Source organism: Muscardinus avellanarius, assembly GCF_963383645.1.
Source record: "Muscardinus avellanarius genome assembly, chromosome: 2".
Lineage (NCBI taxonomy): Eukaryota > Metazoa > Chordata > Mammalia > Rodentia > Gliridae > Muscardinus > Muscardinus avellanarius.
The window spans coordinates 8,881,081-8,904,559 of record NC_137787.1 but is presented as its reverse complement, the minus strand read 5'-3'; the positions used below and the strand labels follow the sequence as shown (position 1 = coordinate 8,904,559).

Sequence of the window (23,479 nt, the reverse complement as noted above, 5' to 3'; positions counted from 1 at the left end):
AATTTTACTAGTGGTGACATTTAAAATTTTTTTCTAATTTGAAAGGTAAAGAGTTGCATCTCAAGGATTTTAGAGCAACTCCGCTTTGATGCTTTTTTTGGACTTTGGTGCTTTTTTCTTCTGTGACTGAAGCAAATATTCTTCTCTTAATCTACTTGTCGAGTGGTTGTATTTTTTAAATTTCAAAAGAAACTGAGTTTTCTGTTTAAACTCTTAGTGTTTAAGTGAACTTATTTCCTTCTATTTTTTGTTGTTTGGTTTAGTTTTGGTTTAGGTTTGGTACTGGGGATTGACGTCAGGGGCATTCTACCTCCAAGCTACACCCCCAGCTCTATTTTATTTTAATTTCAAAACAATCTCACTAAGGTGAAGAGAGAAGGTTCTTGAACCTTCAATCCTCCTGACTCAGGCTTCCAAGTATTGGGATTACAAGTTTGCTCCACCATACCCAGCTCTGTTTTTAATTTTAAAACATTTCCTTGCAGTTGTATGTAGGTAAGGAAAATATTCTGTAGATATTTCAGATAAAATAAGCCTTTTCAAGTTTACATAGTATTTATTCTCTCCCATGTAAAAACATAGTTTTTTCTTTCTCATTTTTTACTGTCTCATTTATTACTACCATAGTATTTTATTATGTTTACATTGTCATGGCTGGTGATTTTTATCCTGTCCTCAGAATCCTCATATTTGTGTGGTCTTAATTTCATAATTGAATAAATTTGTTACTTATCACCATCTTTATTATTTCTTTTTATTTTGAGTTATTTATGCCATCTCTCAACACATAATTCTTTGGGTTTTATCAGTAATTTAAATTTAAAAAATTTTTTTTTTTTTTTGGTGGTACTGGGGATGAAACCCAGGGAAATTCTATCTCCGAGCTACTCCCTCAGTCCTATTTCATATTCTTTATTTTCACTGAATTGCAAAGGGCCTCACTAAGTAGCTGAGGCTGGCTTCGAACCATGATCCTCCTGTTTCAGCCCCCCACGTACTGGGATTACAGGCGTGCGCCACCACTCCCGGCCGTAATTTAAATTTTTTAAATTTTAGATTTACAGAAAATAAATGAGCAAAAAGTCCAGATTCCGATATGTTGCCTTACCCCATCCAATTCCTTCTACTATTAACATTTGTATTAGCTTCGTACTTTTGCTACAATTGATGAATCAATATTGTTACATTATTATTAGCTAATATCCCTAATTTCCACTAAATTTCACTGTTTTATTTTGTTTTGTGTGCTTGGGGTTGAACCCAGGGACCTTCTATAGCTCTCAGTTACGCCCCAGACCTATTTTATTTTATTTGGAAACAAATCTGTCTGAGTCTCACCAAATTCCTGAGGCTGGCCTTGAACTCATGATCCTTGTCTTGACCTCCCAAGTACTGGGATTACAGACCTGTGCCATCATGTCCAGCTTGATACACAGTTTTGTTTTGTTTTTTGTTTTTGTGGTACCAGGGATTGAACCTACAGGCATTCTACCTCCAAGCTACACCCCCCACCCGTGTGTGTGTGTGTGTGTGTGTGTGTGTGTGTGTGTGTGTGTGTGTGTGTTTTAGCAGTGTGTCACTAGGTTACTAAGAGTTATTGCATTGCTGAGGCTGTCCTCAAACCTGCAAGTCTCCAGAGTACTTATATTACAAGTGTGTGCCACACCTGTCTGGTACCAAAGTTTTTTTTTTGGTTTGTTTGTTTGTTTGCTTGTTTTTAGTACTAGGGGTGGAACCCAGGGGCATTCTACCTCTGAGTTACACCCCAGCCCTATTTTTTATTATTTATTTTGAAACCGGGTCTCACTGAGTCACAGAAGACCTCACTAAGTAGCCCAGCCTGTTCGCGAACCACGATCCTCCTGTCTCCGCCTCCCAAATGCTGGGATTACAAGCGAGCGCCACCACGCCGGCTTTTTTTTTTTTTTTTTTTTTTTTCTTTTTTGGTGGTACTGGGGTTCCTGGAAACCCTTCTATCTCTGGCTACATTCCCAGACCTATTTTTATTTGGAAACACGGTCTCTTAAGCCAATGAGACTGGCTTCGAATCTGCGTGATCCTCCTGTCTCTGCCTCCCAAGTGCGGGGATTACAAGCCTGCACCACCATGCCCGGCGTGGTACTAAGTTTTTAAAATAGGATTTAGGAGTCACATTTTCTTGCTTTGTAACTTTTTTTCTTTTAGCTGCACTGTTTTGGGGGGTTGTTTGTTTTGTGGTACTGGGGATCGAACCTAGGGGCAATCTACACCTTGAGCACTATTTTTTATTCTTTATATTGAAACAGAGTCTTACTAAAGGGCAGAGAGCCTCACTAAGTAGATGAGGCTGGCCTCAAATCTGTGATCCTCCTGTCTCAGTCTCCCAAGTACTGGGATTACAAACGTGCGCCAGCCAACACAGCTGGCAAAATGTACGTTTTTCGACTATAACCTTTTACTCATTCAGAACTAGTTTTTCCCCCATGTTCAGGTTATTTGTTAAGAATCAGGGAGGCAAATTGTGTTCCCACTGTATTATTCTGCCATCATTATTAGGAATCATTTCTCTGTCTTTCTCTTTCAGCCCCCTCTCTGCTATGTCATACACTAATAAGGTTTTGATGCTTCTTTTAATTTCTCTTTCATTTACAATGGTTTTTGCTTTGGGTGTTTTGTGTATTTAGTGCATAAAATAATTCTCTTGTCCTTATTCAGCATGTAACCTTTCTATAAAAATGTATTCCAACTGCATGAGAAAGTGGGAAGTCCTGATCTGACTCGTCCGTGATGTCAGTGGTGGTGGCAGAGAAAATCTGAAGAGGACAGCAGGAAGTTGGATTTGTTTGTTTTTGGGGGGCAGGGGTGTTATGGTGGTGCTGATGCTGCTGAGCATTGAACCCAGGGGTATCCTATCTTTGAACTGCACCCCCAGCCCTATGTTTTTTATTTGGAGGGCAGGTCTGGGGATGGAACCCAGGGACATTCAACCTCCAGGCTACACCCCCTGCCCTATTTTTTTTTTTTTTAATTCTTTATTTTGAAACCGGGTCTCACTGAGTTGCAGAGGGCCTCACTAAGTAGCTGAGGCTGTCTGTGAACCACAATCATCAGGTCTCAGCCTCCCGAATGCTGGGATTACAAGCGTACACCACCACATCTGGCTTCCTGTTTTATTTTAAGTTTTGAAACAGTCTGGCCTCAAACCTGTGATCCTCCTGTCTCAGCCTTTAAAGTACTGGGATTACTGCCATGAGTCCCCATACCCAGCTAAAGCTGGTTTATGAGAACTTGCTTAAACCCCATTTTTCTTTTTCTTTTTAATTATTTTGTGGTGCTGGGAAATGATTTGGTCTTTTGAGGGAGACAAGCCAAAGGCAGATGGGAGGATCACAGGTTTGACGATAGTGCCTCCGTGATGTAGTGAGACTCTCGGCAGCCTAGAGACCCTGTTTCAAACAAAAAATAAAAAAGGCTTAGGTATGGCTTGGCGGTGGAGCACCCTGGGTTTAATCCCCAATACAGAAAAAAAAACCAACTTTGATCAAATAGCACATTGTCTAGGCCACCTTTCACTCTTTTGTTTATTCCCCACCCTGGGTGAGGTACCAGGCTTCGCTGTGTGTTTTCACTAGCACCCAATTTATAGCTTATCATAGTACATTGCTTTCTTACTTCAGTAGTCTTTTTTTTTTTTTTTTTTTTGGTGGTGGTGGTACTGGGGTTCCTGGAAGCCCTTCTGCCTCGGGGCTACACTCCCAGACCTATTTTATATATTTTTTTGGAAACAGGGTCTCTTAAGCCAGTGCGGCTGTCTTCGAACCTGCGCGATCCTCCTGTCTTCGCCTCCCAAGCGCGGGGATGACAAGTGTGCGCCACCACGCCCGGCATCAGTAGTCTAATTATCTCTCTTCTCCACTAGACAAAGACTCCTTAGGATCTTTTTCAGTTAATGTGGGGAAGAGTAAGGAAGAATACAAGCAGACAACAAATGTATATAACTGTAGAAAAGCAAGATTTACATATACCTTTTTTTCTCAGATGAACTCTGTGTGTGTGTGTGTGTGTGTGTGTGTGTGTGTGTGTGTGTGTGTGTGTGTGTGTTACTGGGAATTGAACCCAGGGGCATTCAACCTCCAAGCTACACCCCCAGCCCTGTTTTTTATTCTTTTTATTTGGAAATAGTGTCCCACTAAGTTGCAAAGGGCCTCACTCACTCAGTAGCTGAAGTGGCTGGGAACTCAGATCCTCCTGCCTCACCCTCCCAGGTACTGGGATTATAAGCATACAGCACCATGCCCAGCTCCAGATAAACTTTTTAAATCAATTCTCTGTAGTATAATATTACAAAGATCTCCATTTTAAACTGTGGAAACTTGATTCTTAAAAAAATTAAAATGTAGTAACTTAGTGAGACCCTGTTTCCAAATAAAGTAAAAAATAGGTCTGAGGTCTGGGAGTATAACCTGGAGGTTAAAAAAAAAAAAAAAGCCCCTGGGTTCCACCCCCAGTACCACCAAAAAAAAAAAAAATTAAAATGCATTTTGGACGCCAGGCGTGGTGGCGCACGCTTGTCATCCCGGCGCTTGGGAGGCGGAGACAGGAGGATCGCGCTGGTTCGAAGCCAGCCGCGTGCGCTAGCTTAGGATACCCTGTTTCCAAATAAAAATATAAAATAGGTCTGGGAGTGTGGCCCGGAGAAGGGCTTCCAGGAACCCCAGTACCACCAAGGAAAAAAAAGCATTTTGGTTTGGTGCTGAGATTAAGAAACGTGGCATGGGGACAGAAGAAATCCAGCACCAGAATTCAAATGAGGGTCCTCAGGAAGCATAGACAGATCCCATTGCTGTAGACTGTTACATAACTAAGAGATTTACATCTCAGACTTTTGTGACCCAGAACCAACACTGTCAACTATAGATCTAGATTGTAACACAGCAGCCCATAGGTCAAGTCTGACAACGATCTCTTTTGACTACCTAACAAAATTTGCAAGATTTTTGAACAAAATCCAGATTAAAATCTATTTTTAAAAACAAAATGATCAGTTGAGTACAGTGGCACAAGCCTGTAATCCCAGAATATGAGACAAGAGGATTGCAGGTTCAAGGCCAGCCTCAGAAAGGTAGCAAAACTCTGTTTCAATAGAAGCAATAAGCCGGGCGTGGTGGCACAGGTTTGTCATCCCCGCGCTTGGGAGGCAGAGGGAGGATCCGCGCAGGTTCGAAGCCAGCCACGCTGGCTTAAGAGACCCTGTTTCCAAATTTAAAAATGTATAAAGTAGGTCTGGGAGTGTAGCCCGGAGGTAGAAGGGCTTCCAGGAACCTCAGTACCACCAAAAAAAAAAAGAAAGAAAGAAAAGAAAGAAAAAAGAAAATAGGGCAGGAGGCATTGCTCAGAGGTAGACTGTCTGCTTTAATCAGGACACATCTCTTCTAGTTTCCCTCAGCCGCACCGCACAGTCCCTTCTCTTCTCGCGTGTGCCTGCCTGTCCTACAGGCATTGCAGCCCCGCGAGCCTCTGGGATCCTGGCCTTCCAAGGGCGCAGTAGAGATCCCTCAGGTCTCTGCTGTAGTCCCCTGGCTTTCAAGCTTCTTCCTCTGCATTCACTGACAGCCTCAGCTACTTAACGAGGCCCTTCACAGCTTAGTGAGATCCTGTTTCAAAAGCTAAAAAGACCAAAAAATAAGTCTGGGGGTGTAGCTCGTAGGTGCAGTGCTCCTGGGTTCTATTCCCAGTATCGCCAAAAAAAAGCCAATGTATAATATAGATTAGTATTTAATTTAGCATCACCATTTTGAAACTGTCAGGTTTAATTTTTTTTTAGACACCTGCCTGCTGGGTGCATTCAAGACCAGCCTGGGCAATTTAGTGAGACCTTGTCTTAAAAAAATTTTTTTAAAGGGGCCAAAGATGTAGCTCAGGCAGAATGCTTCTGAATTAAATCCCTAGTACTATAAACAAATACTTGCCTATAAATTGGTGTGTGGGGGGGGTACTGGGGATGGAACCCAGGGTCCTTCTACCTCCGGGCTATACTCCCAGACCTTTTTTATATTTTCTTTGGAAACAGAATCTCAAGTAAGTTGCCATAGCCTCATTAAGTAGCTGAGGCTGGCCTCGAACCCACACGATCCTCCTATCTCAGCCTCCCAGGTATACTGGTATTATAAGCATGTGTCACCACAGCCAGCTGTGTATAAGTTTTAGATTTACCTGAGTCCAGTTAAAGTATACTACTTCCAAGTTTGGAGAACCTCGTAGCTAATTAAGTCCACGGACTCCATGTTGGATTTATGAGCTGTGCATTGATCACCAGATTCTTCCTTACTGAAGTACTCGGGGATATTACTGCCCTCCAGGATTGCCTTCACGGTTCTGTTTTCTCCGGCAGGTGGTCATAACGTCACCATCTCCTTACAGTCCAGGACTGGACACACTCATATGCCTTCTGTGGTCGGCGTCCTTGTCTTCACCCAGTTCTGGTTCTGGTTTCCTCTTTCACACTTCCTGTCGTTGGCGTATACCCCTACCTGCGTCATTGGCCTGAACAAGGACCTGAAGGTAAGCGCGTGAGCCCCGGGCAGTGAGGAGTGCCCTGTGTGCGGTCACCACCCACTCAGCGTTCCTGAGAAGTCTGAAGGATGAGTTAGCATCTCCGCACTGGCGCGTGTCCCTGCAGGCTGAGCCCCGTCGCCTCGTCGTGGAGGCGTCCGTGGAGGGTTGACTCGGGTGGCCTTATTAACTGTAGTCTTGAGTAAAGCAGTTGAGGGGGATGGTAAGAGACGGGGCTTCATACATGATAGGAAGAAGCTTTATGGACTCCTGAGTAACAAAGTTTTTTATGTATATTTGGGGTTTTGTTTTGGTTTTGGGGGTTTTTTTTGTTTTTTTTGTTTTTGGTACTGAAAACTGAGTAGGCATTCTGTCTTTCAACTAGATGCCCGCCCCCCTCCCCTTTTTCCCCAGTACTGGGGATGGAACCCAGGGGCATTCTACCTCTGAGCTACACCTCCAGCCCTGTTTTTTATTCTTTATTTCAAAACAGGGTCTCACTGAGTTGCAAAGCGCCTCACTAAGTAGCTGAGGCTATTTGAACCATCCTGTCTCTGCCTCCCAAATGCTAGGATTTCAAGCGTGCGCCACCACGCCCAGCCCCCCCCTTTTTTAAAGTTCTCACTAAGTCACTGAAGCTGGCCTGGAACCTACAATTGTCCTGTCTCCGCTTCCCAAGTACTGAGATTACAGGCGCGCACGCCGGCTGTAATCGTATTCATAATGGGTTTGTGCTTAGGTCTTTCTCAGTCTTGTGACCTGATGATTCATCTTCTTGTTCTCTTTTAAAGGTCAAATGCTTCTTGACCTCTAAATAGCTTTTACATCTGGTCATTACTGTTGTTAAAATGTTCTCTTAAATCTTCAGAGTGGAAAATTTTAGCTCAAATATGGGCAGATTGAGCATTTCTTCATATTGATTTCTTTCTCACCACAGTTGTACAGCCAGTTGTCCTGCGTTGAGGGTTTCGGTGTTGAAACTGCATGCATTTGTCAGTACTCAGCATTTTTATCTCTCAGAATATTTTGGTTCCCCAATCCTTAATTTTTAATATTGCAGTCAAACATCCTGCGTAATATCTAGGGAGCTTTTATCTTTTGCCAAACAATTTTATGATCTCTGCTTTCATTCTTTACAATGAAAGTAGGAGAGAAGATAAAATTCCTTGTACTAGCAGATACGGTGCTCATTACCACTGCCCATTGATGCAGATTAGGTACATAGAGAAAATGCAGGCTAGAGAACTCTACATCTGCTCAGGAAATCATATGAAGCTGACTTTCCATTAGGCCTAAATGAGACTTTATAAGGCATAATTATATGGTGTGGAAACTGTACACACTTGGATGCCTTCGGTTCATGGAAGTTTGATGTACACGTAGGTAATCAGGTACCTTTGCAAAGGACGAAACAGGTGATCCGGTGCTTCCACGGTGAGCAGGACTTAAGCCCTGGAAGCAGGTGGGTGTGAGGAAGGGAAGATAAGGGCACCTGTTCAGAGGCACAGAGCTTCACGCACAGATAGAGTCGCAGGTCATTCTGGAATGCACCTAAAAACTACGTCAATAAGAGTCACCTTTCAGAGCGAAGTGAGACATTGACTACTTCTGTAATTGAACGTTTTAGCCTGCATAGAAACTAATGCTCTTTCACCCCATTAAAAATGGAGAAAACTTCAATCTTGATATTATTTTAGTGGAGAAGCAAAAAGGTGGTTTTATTTTTTTCCTTCAGATGCCAAAAGTCCAGTATAAATCAAACTGTAAGCCGTCCACATTTGCATATCCGGCTCCTCTGGAAGTACCGAAAGAAAAGGAAAAGGAAAAGGTGGGTTCTTTGTTCTTTTGAGCATCATCTGTTCATGTAAAGGAGCTACGGAGTGTTTCAGTGGGTTGTTTTATTCTTTAGTACTAGGGATGAAACTTGGGAGCACTCTGCCTCCAAGCTACACCCCCATCCATTTTATATTTTTTATTTTGAAACAGATTAGGCTAAATTGCTAAAGCTGGCCTCAAACCTGCAATCTTCCTGTCTCAGCCTCCCAAGGGCTGGAATTGTACAGACATGTGTCACAGTGCCTGGCTGGGTGGCACTGGGATTTAAACCCGGGGGCGTTCTACCTCTGATCTGAGCTACACCCCTAGCCCTCTTTACTTTTTTGTTTTGAAACAGAGTCTTACTAGCTTGCCAAGAGTTTCGCTAAGTTGATGAGGCTGGTCTCAAACCTTCAATCCTCCTATCTCAACCTTCCAAGTACTAGTATTACAGGCATGCGCCACCATGCCGGCCAAGTTGATTTTTTTTTTTTTTTTTTTTTTGGTGGTACTGGGGTTCCTGGAAGCCCTTCTACCTCCGGGCTACACTCCCAGACCCATTTCTACATTTCTATTTGGAAACAGGGTCTCCTAAGCCAGCGCGCGCGGCTGGCTTCGAACCTGCGCGATCCTCCTGTCTCTGCCTCCCAAGCGCGGGGATTACAAGCGTGCGCCACCACGCCCGGCATTTTTTTTTTTTTTGGTGGTACTGGGGTTCCTGGAAGCCCTTCTACCTTCGGACTACACTCCCAGACCTATTTTATATTTTTGAAACAGGGTCTCTTATGCCAGCGCGGCTGGCTTCGAACCTGCGCGATCCTCCTGTCTCCGCCTCCCAAGCGCGGGGATTACAAGCGTGCGCCACCACGCCCGGCTCCAAGTTGATTTTTTGAAGATGCTTTGTTTTTTTGTTTTTTTGGGTGGGTGGGTGTGTGTGTGTGTGTGTGTGTGTGTGTGTGTGTGTGTGTGTTTTACTGGGGTTCCTGAAAACCCTTCTACCTCTGGGCTACACTCCCAGACCAGACCTATTTTTTTACTTTTTATTTGGAAACAGGGTCTCTTAAGCCAGCGCGGCTGGCTTCAAACCTGTGCGATCCTCCTGTCTCCACCTCCCAAGCCCGGGGATTACAAGCGTGCACCACCACGCCCGGCTAGATTCTTTGTATTTTAAAAGAAACATGGAGCCAGGCATGGTGGCGCACGCTTGTAATCCCCACGCTTAGGAGGCTGAGACAGGAGGATCGTACAGGTTCGAAGCCAACCTCAGCTACTTAGTGAGGCTCTCAGCAACTTAGTGAGACCGTTTCCAAATAAAATATAAAATAGGGCTGGGCTGTAGCCCAGATAGAAAGCCTCTGGGTTCCACCCCCAAGTGCCACAAAAAAAGAAAAGAAACATGGTAAAATCTAATATCACAAGCTGGCTGGCTCATGCTTGTAATCCCAATACTTGGGAGGTTGAAACAGGAGGATCGAAGTTTGTGGTCAGCCTCAGCTATTTAGTGAGCCTCCTCCCCTGCAACATAAACTCTGTTTCAAAATAAAGAATAAAAAATAGGGCTAGGGCTAGGTGTGTAGCTCAAAGGTCAAATGCCATTGGGTTCAATCCCCAGTACACACACACACACACACACACACACACACACATCTAATGTCACACAAAAATATAAAGTAAAAACTTTTTTTTTTTTTTTTGCAGATCTGGGGATAGAACCCAGGGGCATTCGACCTCCAAGCTACACCCCCAGCCCTACCTATTTTTTATTCTTTATTTTGAAACCGGGTTTCACTGAGTTACAGAGGGCCTCACTAAGTAGCTGAGGCTGTCCTTGAATCTTAATCCTCTGGTCTCAACCTCCCAAATGCTGGGATTACAAGTGTGCACCACCACGCCAGGTTTTAAAGTAAAAACTTTTTTTTTTTTTTTTTTGTGGTGGTGGTGGTGGTGGTGGTGGTGGTGGTACTGGGGTTCATGGAAGCCCTTCTACCTCCAGGCTACACTCCCAGACCTATTTTATACTTTTTTATTTTTTGGAAATGGTCTCTTAAACCAGCACGGCTGGCTTCAAACCTGCGCGATCCTCCTGTCTCTACCTCCCAAACGCGGGGATTATAAGCGTGTGCCACCACGCCCGGCTTAGTAAAAACTGTTTTTATTGGAAGATTTTCTCTGCATGCCAGTATTTTTTTTTTTTTTACCACACATGGGCTCATTCTCTACTTGCGGTTCTACATCTCACTGTTGTTTCGCTTTAATGGTCTTTAATCTTTTTGCTGTACATGGATTTCACTTTTCCTCAAAGCTTCAGAGCAACACCTTTTTGTATGTGCTTGTTTTTTCTCTGATATACATTTAAGGTTTTGTTTTGTTTTGTTGCAGTGCTAGGGATTGAACCCAGGGGCATTCTACCTCCAAGCTAATCAAGCTAATTCTTTATTTTTGAAACAGGATCTCACTAAAGCTAAGATTATTTCTAATTTGTCACTGCTAGAATGAAAGACTTGTGCAAGTAATTCTATAAGTTAGACTCTTATATGTGGAATTGCTTGGTCAAAAGTAATGCATGTTTATAAGTATTAAACTAATTTGCCTTTTGAAATGGATGTCGCCACATTATACTCCTCCCAGCAGTATATGCGGACATGTGGGCTGCACTTGCCCATGAAGTTTGACTTGGCAGAATTATCCTTTTATAACACCTTATATATAGGAAAATGGCTCTTCCTTTCAGAGTGTTTTCTAGTCATTTGTTGATTATTTGCTATAAATTTGTAAATACAGATAATTATATAATTGGCCAAATTTGAGGCAGCGTATGATGAATAGCCTTTGACAACAACGTCTTGTTTCATCCACTGTGTTTCGGCCTCTTGGGTCTGAAGCAGTCAACTTTTTTTTTGAGGTACTGGGTTTCCTGGGAGCCCTTCTACTCCGGCTACACTCCCAGACCTATTTTTGTACTTTTTTACTTGGAAACAAGGTCTCTTAAGCCAGCACAGCTGGCTTGGAACCTGCGCAATCCTCCTGTTTCCACCTCCCAAGCCACAGGGATTGCAAGTGTGGGCACCACGCCCGGCTCGAATCAGCGTCAACTTTTACAGCAAATTGGCTGGTTCTTCAGAGTTCCTGTTTCACCATTTCAGTGAGACATCAAGGAAGACATTTGCAGGCGAAGCACTCTCCCACTCGGTCATCGCCGTTACAAGGTGTCTGGTCATAAAGATGCCTCTCTGACCAGGACAAAAGGAAGTTTTTGTTTTCAGGTGCTTTCCCTGTAAAGCAAGAAAGGCATAGCTCCCAAATCACCGTCTCAGAAATATGTAATATGAAATTCATATCCAGGATATGCTACAGATTAGGAAAGATGAGAGTTCTATTCTTGACAGTCCAGGAGCTCGAGATGCACTGATGTCGTCGGTGGTAACTGATGGAAATAAACGCGCTCTTGCTTTTCCCGTTTATTCTCTTATTATGTTTTTCATTATAATACTTAACTGCCAATAACAGGAGAGTATTATAAGGGTGAGTTCTCTTTAGGCTAATATGTTTATATATAGGTAAGAAATTACAACCGTTTACCCTGTTCACTTTCTCTAGGTTTCCACTGCTGTATTATCTATTACTGCCAAGGCTAAAAAGAAGGAAAAAGAAAAAGAAAAAAAGGAAGAGGAGAAAATGGAAGTGGTAGGTATAACCTTGGTGGTCACCTGCGTTGATTGTAGCTTGTTTTTCTAGTCCAGAGTCTTCCTTACAAGAATAGTATAATATTATTCTTGGCTTCTTTCAGATCATTGTCCTGTTTCGAGCATATAGGCTCAAATTCTATTTGAAAGATACTCTAGGAATCATACCCATTTGTAGGAAGAATCGAGTTCAAATCAGGAACGAGTTTCTAGGGAAAATGACAAAGTAGGTTTTGAAAGACAGAATACGGCTTTCAGCAAGGAAGTGATGGTAGGAAAGAAAAGCCCTTTCAGGCAAGCAGTTAGCATTGGGCTACATAGACCCTCTTTTTCTGTTTTCTGCCAGTACAAAAACCTCATCCTTTCAAACCAAATACCATCCTCACCCACCAGCACAGTGACTCTCCCTCGTGTGAGTCTGGTGTCACTTTAGTTGCACTCCATTATATCCGCACTACCTTCTGCCCCCAGTAGTGGCTCAGTGATATGGAAAAGAAATGAACTTTATTGAGTTGCTTTTCCCCCTTAGGATGAAGCAGAGAAAAAGGAAGAAAAAGAGAAGAAAAAAGAACCTGAGCCAAACTTCCAGCTGTTGGATAACCCGGCCCGAGCTATGCCCGCCCAGCTCAAGGTTCTCACCATGCCCGAGACGTGCAGATACCAGCCTTTCAAACCCGTGAGTTATCGTGGCCCTCGGCTGGGTGGGTACTGACCTGTGTGACAGCGGAGCATTGATAAAGAAGGATGAATCTCAAAGCCAGTAGTGCTTCCTCTCGGCAAAAAAGAGGATATTTCCTTCTGTCTCAATGTATTTTAGAGGATACATCTTTTTTCTGTGTAAAACCACATATACTCCCCCCTCTTCTACCATAGTCCTGCCGTATAAGTTCCTAATATAGCATGGTGAGTATGAACATTAACTGTAGAGCCAGACATATTGGCAAGCCCTGTGTTGGAAGGAGAATCTATCATTTCCAGAGTTATTACATGGTGCTATTGAATGTTCAGGTTTTGCCAGGTACAGTGGCACATGCCTATAATATCCAGAACTTGGGAGGCTGAGACAGTAGGACTGCAGGTTCCAGATCAGCTGTAGCAACTTAGTGAGACCCTGTTTCAAAATAAGTAAAATCAAGCTGGGAGCGTAGCTCAGAGGTAGAATACCCCTGGGTTCTATCTCCAGTACCATAAAATAAAATGCCCAGGTTTATTTTTTTGTTTTGGTACTCAGGATTGAACCCAGGGGCATTCCACCTGAGTTATACTCACAGCCCATTTTCTGCTTTGGAATAGAGTCAGCTAAGTTGCTAAAGCTATCCTCAAACCTGTGATCCTTCTGTCTCAGCCTCCCAAGTACTGGAATTACAGGTGTGTGTCACTGGGCCCAGCTAAAAGTTCAGTTTTTAATGAAAGTTTATAAGACATGTGAAAAAACAAGTAAGGCCCAGTAATAAAAAATAAAAACTATTCCTGAGTAACCCTAGACACTGAACTTAATAAGCAAACTAAATCAACTTTTTTTTTTTTTTTTTTTTTTTTTTTTTTTTTTTTTTGGTGTTACTGGGGATGGAACCCACTGGCATTATACCTCTGAGCTACACCCCCAACCCTATTTTTTTATTCTTTATTTTGAAACCGGGTCTCACTGAGTTGCTGAGGGCCTCACTAAGTAGCTGAGGCTGTCCATGAACTGCAATCCTCCGGTCTCAGCCTCCCTAGTGCTGGGATTACAAATGTGAGCCACCACGCCCAGCTTATTTTTTATTTATTTGGAAACAGGGTCTCACTGAGTTGCTGAGAGCCTCGGTTAGTAGCCAAGGCTGGCTTCAAACCTACACAATCCTCCTGTCTCAGCTTCCCAAGTACTGGGATTACAAGTGTGAGCCATCACACACAGCTCTAAAGAACTAAAGGAACTATGTCTAAAGAAATAAAGGAATCTATGAGAGTGATGTTTTATATCAGTAAAGAAATGGAAATTATATTACATATATATATTTTTTTTGGGGGGGGTGGTACTGGGGTTCCTGGAAGCCATTCTACCTCTGGGCTACACTCCCAGACCTATTTTATTTTTGGAAACAGGGTCTCTTAAGCCAGCGCGCTGGCTTCGAACCAGCGTGATCCTCCTGTCTCCATCTCCCAAGCGTGGGGATTACAAGCGTGCGCCACCACGCCCGGCTGGAAATTATAAATTTAAAGAGAATTTCTGGGGTTGAAAAGTACAGTAACTCTAATGAAAAATTTCCTAGAGAGGCTTAACAGCAGATTTGCACGTGTGGAGGAAAGAATGACCCAATTTGAAGATAGGTCAGCTGAGATGATCCAGTCTGAGGAAAGACCAAAAAGGATAAGGCGAAGTGCACAGAGCCGCAGGCCGCGGGTCGCTGCAGTGACTGCCCACACTGACTGGGAGCCCAGAGGGAAAAGGCAGACGCGGGCGGAGGGCACCCGAAGAAGTTATCACTGGAGATGTCCTGACTCACACATCCAAGAAGCTCAGCTGGTTCTAAGTGCGATAAACTCAGCGGGCCACTGCACACATCGTAGCAGAGTGTTGACAGAGAAGCAGCCTATCGCACACAGTGAAAAGTAGATTTTTGTTTGGTTGGTTTTATGGCAGTAGGAAGGGAGCCAATATCATTCCACCTCTGGAGCTATATCCCCAGACCTGATTTTTTAAAACAAGATCTCACTAAATTGCTGAAGGCTTCATTAAGTTTCTGGGGCTGGCCACCTCAATACTGGGATTATAAGTGTGGGCCACCACATCTGGCTTACAAAGTATCTTTAATATTCAAAGTCCTGGGGGGGGGGGAGACTCACACAATAATTCTGTATCCAGAAAAACTGTCATTAAAAAATTGAGAAGTTAAGTTCAAAAATTGAGAAGTTAAGCCAGGTATGGTATCTCATGCTTGTAATCCCAGCTTTGGGGAGGCTGAGACAGGAGGATCACCATTCGCAGACAGCCTCAGCTACTACTTAGGCCCTTTGCAACTCAGTGAGACCATTTAAAAATAATGAATTAAAAATATAGGGCTGGGAGTGTAGCTCAGAAGTAGAATGCCCCTGGGTTCCAGCCCCAGTGGCTGGAAAAATAAAATTGAGAAATTAAGATATCTTCAGATAAGCTGGGCTTGGTGGTGCACACTTGTAATCCAAGCAGGCTCACAGACAGCCTCAGTTGCTTAGAGAGGCCTTTCACAACTCAGTGAGACCCTGTTTCAAAATAAAGAATAAAAAATAGGGCTGGGGGTGTAGCTGAGAGGTAGAATGCCCCTGGGTTCCACCCCAGTAATGCATGAATTAATTAATTAATTAATGGGTGGTGATGTGTAAATAATGTATGCGGGTGTACTTTGTTTTATAATAGCACAGAGGAGTAGGGGAAACAGTATCTAGAAACAAAGTTTTTGTACACTATTAAAATTAAATTGATATTAGTCAAGTTATCTGGTTAGATTTTTTGTTTAGGGAGTTTTTGTTCACTTATTTTTTAAGTACTGGGGATTAATTCTAGGAGCATTTTACCTCCCAAGTTGTATCTCCAGCCCTATTTTATTTTTTATTTTGAAACCACTAAGGTCTCACTAAGTTTCTAAGTGTCTCACTAGGTTGCTGAGCCTGGCTGTGAACCTGCAGTCCTTCTGTCTCAGCCTCCCAAGTACTAGGATTAAAAGGCAGGTGCCACTATGCCTGACAAGATGTTAGTTATAAGTCAACCTAAGAAAATAACTCAAAAATATAAAATAAAAGGAGCAAGGGAAGTAATATACTAGAAAATCTATATTTAAAACCAAAAAAAGGAAGAATCGAGAAACAAAAAGATAAAAGTCACATAGAAAACAAATACCAAGCCAGTTGTGCTGGCACAAGCCTATAATCCTAGTACCTGGGAGGCTGAGACAGGAGGATCAAGGTCGGAGGACAGACTAAGGTGCGGCAAGACCTTGTTTCAGAACAAAAAACAAAGTGGGGCTGAGGGTAGACTTCAGAGGTAGAGCGCCCTGGTTTGGATTCCCAGTGCCAGAAAAGAAGATAAACAGCACAATGACAGGCATAAGTTATACTTATTGAATACATGAAATATAAGTGGATTAAACAGGCATAAATTATACTTATTAAATACATGAAATATAAATGGATTAAACATTGCAGTTAAAAAACGTAGATTGAGCCGGGCGTGGTGGCGCATGTTTGTAATCCCAGCGCTTGGGAGGCTGAGACAGGAGGATCGCGCAGGCTCAAAGCCAGCTACTGAGTGAGGCTCTCAGCAACTTAGTGAGGCCCTGTTTCCAAATAAAGTATAAAATAGGTCTGGGAGTGTAGCCCGGAGGGAGAAAAGCACGTGGGTTCCACCCCCAGTATCACCAAAAAAAAAAAAAAAAATAGATTGAGCTGGGCATGGTGGTTCACACTTGTAATCCCAGCATTTAGGAGGCTGAGACAGGAGGATCAGTATTCAAGAACAGTCTCAGCTACTACTTAGTGAGGCCCTTTGCAACCCAGTGAGACCCTGTTTTAAAATATAGGATAAAATATAGGGGCCCGGGGGAAGTGCCCCTGGGTTCTGGCCCCAGTACTCCCCCACCCCCGCCAAAAAAAGACATAGCTTGACCAAACTGATGTTTTAAATGATGAAGCTAAGCCAGGCATGGTGGCTCAGACCTGTACTACCAGTACTGAGACAGCAGGGTTACACGTTTAGAACAGCCTCAGCAAGTAGAGGGCGTCAACCTAGCGAGACTTTGTTTCAAAATAAAAACAACATAGGGCTGGGGGTGTAGCTTGGAGGTAGAACGCCCCTGGGTTCCATCCCCAGCACCACCCAAAAAAATGGTCAAGCTCTGGCCTCTTGAAGAGCAGGCTTTAGACTTGGAGACAGATGGAAAGCAGAGGATGGGAGAGGCCTGCCATGACAGCCAAAGAAGAGCGAGGCCAGCGTATGCTCACATCACAGAATGAACTAGAGCCTTCTCTAGAGGGAAAGAGAAATATTTTATAATGGTAAAATGATTCAACAATAATAGTTGGAGATTTTAGTATTCCACTTTCAGTAATTGCAGAGGATTAAAAATAGAAGATTTAAATAACATTTTAAGCCAACTAGATTTAGTAAGTTTATAGGGCAGCCTATCCAGCAAGAACAGAGTATATATTTTTTTCAAGTAAACATAGAACGTTCTTCAGGATAGAGCATGTATTAGGCCATAAATTAAGTCTTAATAAACTTAAAGGGATTAAAATCACATAAAGTGCTGGGCATGGTGGCACACATCTGTAATCCCAGTACTTGGGAGGCTGAGACTAAAAGATCACAGGTTCAAGACCAGCCTAAGGGACATAGCGAGGCTCTAGGCAACTTAGCAAGATCTTTTCTCCAAATAAAAATAAAAATAGAGCTGATTGTGTAGCCCAGAGGTAGAAGGCCCTTGGATTCTATTTCCAGTACCAAAAAAAAAAAAAAAAATCGTATAGCGTAAGCTCTCTGGCCACAATTGAATGAAAATAGCATTCAAAATTGAGACAGAGCCGGCCTGGTGGCGCACGCTTGTAATCCCAGCATTCGGGAGGCTGAGACCAGAGGATTGCGGTTCGCGGACAGCCTCAGCTACTTAGTGAGGCCCTCTGCAACTCAGTGAGACCTGGTTTCAAAATAAAAAGAATAAGCCGGGCGTGGTGGCGCACGCTTGTAATCCCCGCGCTTGGGAGGCGGAGACAGGAGGATCGCGCAGGTTCGAAGCCAGCCGCGCGCGCTGGCTTAGGAGACCCTGTTTCTAAATAAAAATATAAAATAGGTCTGGGAGTGTAGTCCGGAGGTAGAAGGGCTTCCAGGAACCCCAGTACCACCAAAAAAAAATAAAAAATAAAAAGAATAAAAAAATAGGGCAGGGGGTGTAGCTCGGAGGTTGAATGCCCCTGGGTTCTATCCCCAGACCTGAAAAAAAAAAAAAAGATTGAGACAGGAGGATTACATATTCGAGAAAAGCCTCAGCAATTTAGCAAGATCCTGTGTCAAAATAAAAGGGGCTGGAGGTGTCACTCAGAGGTAGAGTGTTCCTGGGTTCAGTCCCAAATACCAAAAAACAGCCGTCAATAACAAAGTTTGGAGAAATCACAAATATTTGGAAACAAAGCAACACACTTTTGTTTTCAGTGTGTGTCTTACTGGGGCTTGAATTCAGGGTCCTTCTACCTCTGAGCTACAATTCCAGCCCTGTTTTATTTTTTATTTTGAAACAGGTCTCACTAAATTGTGAAGGGGCTCTCAAGGTTGCTGAGATTGGCTATGAACCTGTGATCCTCTTGTCTCTGTTTCTGAGGTACTGGGAATACAGGTGTGTGCCACTGCGCCCAGCTCAACACTTTTTTTTTTTTTTTTTTTTGGTGGTGGTGGTACTGGGGATGGAACCCAGGGGCTTTCTACCTCCGGGCTACACTCCCACACCTATTTTATATTTTATTTGGAAACAGTCTCTTAAGCCAGCTGAGGCTGACTTCAAACCTGCGCGATCCTCCTGTCTCGGCCTCCCAAGCGTGGGGATTACAAGCGTGCGTCCCCACGCCCGGCATCAATACACTTTTAAGAAACATGGAAGCCGGGTGTGAGGGCGCACACGTGTAATCCTAAGTACTCAGGAGGCTGAGACAGGAGGATTGCAAGTTGTGAGAGTCTCATCAACTTAGTGAAACCCTGTTTTTAAATAAAATTGGTCTGGGCGTGTAGCTCAGAGATAAAATGTCTCTGGGTTCAAGTCACAGTACCACATGGAAAAAAGAAAAATGGAAAGTTAGAGAATGCTTAGAAATGAAAATGATGGCAGTGTACCAAAACTCGCCGGGTTTAGTGAGAACTGTAGAGAGGGGACTTTTTTCTTATGGTTTTAGAATGGAAGCCAGAGCCTCTAGCACACTAAGCATACTTAGTGCTCTACCACTGTGCTGGCTATCTCAGCCCTTTTTTAATTTTTAATTTGAGACAAATCCTTGGGAAATTGCCCAAGTTGGCCTCAAATTTGGGATTCTCCTGCCCCCACCTACTAAGTAGCTGAAATTACAGGTATGCACCATCATTCCATCAAGAAAGGCAGTTCTGTTTGTTTGTTTGTTTGTTTGTTTGTTTGTTTGTTCTTGTTGTTTGTTTTGCGGTGCTGGGGATGGAACCCAGGGCCATTCTATCTCTGAGTGACACTGCAGTCCTATATTTTATTATTTATTTTGAAACAGGGTCTCGCCGAGCTGCAAGGGCCTTACTAAGTAGCTAAGGCTGGCCACGAACCATGATCCTCCTCTCAGCCTCCCAAATGCTGGGATTACAAGCATGTGCCACCATGCCCAGCTGAAAGGTAGATTTTTTTAAGGCAGAAAATTACTGATCATTATGTGTGGTGTGTGTTTTGAGAGAAAGGTAATAGGTTAGAAATTCATGAAGGCACAGCAGTTTTATATGTTGGCAGGGCAGAGTCTTGATGACTAAACAAATCAGATTAGGGTCAACTGCAGAAAGGCTTATACATACATAAATCATGTGCCTAATGCACTTAGGCTTCTTTTCCTTCCCAGTAATGTGCTTTGGTAGAAATATGCTTTTCCAGATGGGCCCTGCACTGTTGACTGGCTTAATTACAGAGAGCAGCATTCATTGCCTGTGACACGGGCAAGCAAGCGGGGCAAGATTAGCACCGCAGAGATGGTGGACGTGTGATGTTTGCATTCCCTTCTGCTATACGCTGCACAGGGGCCTTCATGGAATGGCTGCTGCAGTCTACTTGACTTTTGTCTCCTGTCTGGGTTTTTGCACTGACTTGAATCACAAGGATTTGCAGGTTAAAAAAATACTCAGTTCTTGGTGATATTTAAATTTTCCATCATTTTGGAATTGCTGGGGAAAATGGGTAGGGTATGTGTGTGTGTGTGTGTGTGTGTGTGTGTGTGTACTGGGGTTGAATTCAGGGGCATTCTACCTCTGAGCTATATCTCCAGATCTGTATTATTTTCTGTTGTGAAACTGGGTTGCACTAAATCGCAGAGGGCCTCACCAAGTTGCTGAGTCTGGCTATGAACATATAATCCTCCTCTCAAACTCCCAAGTACTAGGATTACAAGAGTGAGACACTACACCCTGCTGAAAATAGGCTCTTCACTTAAAGATTGTGTGTCCAAGATTCTGTGGCCATGTCACAGTGTGTGCGTGTGTGTATGTGTGTGTGTGTGTTACTAGGGATAGAACACAGGGGCATTCTACCTCCAAGCTATACCCCCAGCCCTATTTTTCATTCATTCATTTATTTTGAAACAGTGCCCCACTGAGTTGCAAAGGACCTCACTAGCTGAAGCCGTCCACAAACCATGGTCCTCCTTTCTCAGCTTTCTGAATGCTGGTATTTCAAGTGTGCACCCACCACACCTGGCTTTAACTATTTTGAAACAGGATCTCACTAAGTTGTGGGGGCCTCACTGAGTATCTGAGGCTGGCTGTGAACGCCGCGATCCTCCTGTCTCAGCCTCTGACGTGTTGAGATTACAAGGGTGCGTCACCACACCCTGCTAATTTTATTTTGAAATAGGGACACACAAGTTGCTAAAGCTGCCTTGAACCTGTGATTCTCTGATCTCAGCCTCCCGTGTGTGATTACAGACATGCACCACCAAAACAGCTTAGTACAGTGTAATTAAACGAGGGTACTTCTCACACTTGAATGTCTAAATGTTACAACTGGGATTGTTAAAATGCAGAATCTGTAGATCCAGGGTCGTGTGTGTGTAGACTCTAGGGACTGGGTCCCCACTGGTTTTTTCCTTTTATTTTGTGAGTGTATGATACTAGGGATTTAACCCGGGGCATTCTACCTCCAAGCTGCACCCCCAGCTCTGTTAAAAGCTGGGAATCCCAGCTTGGAATCCCAGCATTTGTGAGGCTGAGACCAGAGGATTGCGGTTCCCGGACAGCCTCAGCTACTTAGGCCCTCCACAACTTAGTGAGACCCTTTTTCAAAATAAGGAATAAAAAAAATAGGGCAGGGGATGAGGCTTGGAGGTCAAATGTCCCTGGGTTCCATCCCCAGACCCGCAAAAAATGAAATAAAATTTTAAAAAGAAAAAAATAGGGCTGGAGTGTAGCTTGGAGGTAGAATGCCCCTGAGTTCAAAAAAAGAAAGAAAGAAAGAAAGAAAGAAAGAAAGAAAGAAAGAAAGAAAGAAAGAAAAGAAAATTTGTCTTGACAGGAAGATCACAGGTTCAAAGCTAGCCTTAGCAACTTAGCAAGGCTCTCAGTAACCTTGGTAGACTCTGTTTCCAATTAAAAATAAAATTGGACTAGGGGTATAGCTTGGAGGTAGAATCCCCAGTACTAAAAAGAAAAAAGGGGTTTTTTGTTGTTGTTTTGAATTTTGTTGTTGTTGTTGTTGTGTTTTTGTTTGTTTGTTTGTTTGTTTGTTTTTTGGTCTTGAAATCCATGCATAGTACACGCCTATAATCTCTACATTTGAGAGGCTGAGACCGGAAGATTGCAGGTTCGAGACCAGCCTCAGCAACCTAGCAAGACGCTGTTTCAAAAGAAAAAAATAAATAAGCTGAGGGTGTAGCTTTAAGGTAGAAAACCCTTAGGTTTAATCCCCAGTATGTACACATAAATAAAGTTTTATCTTAAGGCAGGGTCTCACTGAATTGTTGTTTGGCCTCATTTTTTTTTTAACCCAGGGGTTTCTACCTCTGGGCTACATATACTCCCAGACCTATTTTTATATTTTATCGGAAGCAGGGTCTCATTAAGATGCTGAGAGCCTCACTAAGTAGCTGAGGCTGGCTTCAAACCTGTGAGATCTTCCTGCCTCAGCCTCCCAAGTACTGGGATTTCAAGCGTTCGCCACCACCCACTGGCTTCAAATTTTTGATCATCCTGCTTCAGCCTTCTGAGTTTCAGGGATTACAGGCGTGCGTCTATGTGCCCTACTTTTTCACATTTTTAACAACCCCCAGGGGATCAAATGATGCTACTGGCCCAAGACCACTCTCCTGAGAATGCCGTATTAGAACTGTGAGCATGCTGCCTGCAGTCAGACGGGGCTGGTGACCGAATTGTGGCTGGGCAGTCATACTGTTAAAATGAATGCCGCGTTCAGATGGAGCAGCATCACGTGGCGCCACCAGCCACCGGTTAGGTCCTCACAGCTCCGTGTGGGCCAAGTGCCTTTACCGTGGTGTCGAGCCCCTTCATCATCAGTTTAAGGTGCCGTGTAACCAGCGCGCTCTAGACCCGCAGCATCCTGCAGGGTGTGCGTGGGGCTTACGCTGCTTTGCTCGCCGTGTGTTCGCAGCTCTCCATTGGCGGCATCATCATTCTCAAGGACACCAGCGAAGACATCGAAGAGCTCGTGGAACCTGTGGCAGCGCACGGCCCGAAAATTGAGGAGGAGGAACAAGAGCCAGAGCCCCCGGAGCCCTTTGAGTACATCGACGACTAGGGACCAGAGGTGAGTGTCGGCAGAAGTGCATGCGATTGTGGGCAGCTTCTTGGTCCGGGCCTCACAGGCGCCGCGCGCACAGCGCCTCGCTTTCCCTCCTCCTGTGCTGTCTCTGCTGACCTCACCAGTATTAACACCTCCCCTCTCCCACCCCTTTCTACATATGCAACCTTTTTCTTTCTTCTTTCCTCCAGTGCTCTACCAGTGCTCCTCAAAGCGGCTGATGTGCACTGTCTTTTAGGCTCATGAGGAGATAGAGAAGTGCTCCAGGATGTAACTCTTCTCAGTCCTTTGCCATTCAGAAAGTCTCCTCAGGGCTGGGATGTGGCTCAGTGGCAAAGCACTTGCCCGGCAAGTGCACGGCCCTGGGTTCGATCCCCAGTCCAAAAGGACAAAATCAAGAGCCCCTTTTTTAAAAGTCTCCTCAGAAAATAGTCAATGTAAAACTGGCATGGTGGCGCACGCTTCTAATCCCAGTACTTGAGAGGCTGAGAGAGGAGGATCGCAGGTTTGCAGCCAGCTTCAACAACTTGTGAGGCTCTCTGCAACTTAGTGAGCCCCTGCTTCAAAAAATAAAGAGTGGCCGGGTGTGGTGGCGCACGCATGTAATCCCAGCATTCAGGAGGCTGAAACCGGAAGATCGCGGTTCGCGGACAGCCTTAGCTATTTACTGAGGCCTTCCGCAATTTAGTGAGACCCTGTTTCAAAATAAAGAATAAAAAAAAAATAGGGCAGGGGGTGTAGCTCAGAGGTCAAATGCTCCTGGGTTCCATCCCCAGACCCACAAAAAGAAAAAGAAAGTAGCATAGGGCTGAGGGTGTAGCGCAGAGCTAGAACGCTCCTGGGCTCGATCCCCAATACCAAAAAAAGGGAAGTAGTCAGCTGAACTGCGCGCTTTGCTTAGTGGTGGCGTTGTGCGTTCTGATGGCAGCTCCTTGTCGTGGCTCGGCCGCAGCTGTAGACTGGCATGGCCCATAGCTCTCC

General features: G+C 44.0%; 1 protein-coding gene across 2 annotated transcripts in view; it reads left to right on the top strand.

Moving 5' to 3' along the window:
- The window catches only part of PSMD1 (proteasome 26S subunit, non-ATPase 1), a gene marked incomplete at both ends in the record, with an annotated part of 94,576 nt that extends 72,081 nt beyond the window's left edge, over positions 1 to 22,495 (top strand). The window contains 5 exons of one of the 2 annotated variants that reach the window (XM_080690008.1): positions 6,371 to 6,540; positions 8,267 to 8,359; positions 11,944 to 12,030; positions 12,559 to 12,705; positions 22,349 to 22,495. In XM_080690008.1, coding sequence (XP_080546134.1) covers positions 6,371 to 6,540; positions 8,267 to 8,359; positions 11,944 to 12,030; positions 12,559 to 12,705; positions 22,349 to 22,495 — 644 coding nt within the window. The remainder of the gene's footprint in view (positions 1 to 6,370; positions 6,541 to 8,266; positions 8,360 to 11,943; positions 12,031 to 12,558; positions 12,706 to 22,348) is intronic. The other variant, XM_080690009.1, reaches the window with a different exon arrangement.
- Between the last annotated feature and the right edge of the window lie 984 nt (positions 22,496 to 23,479).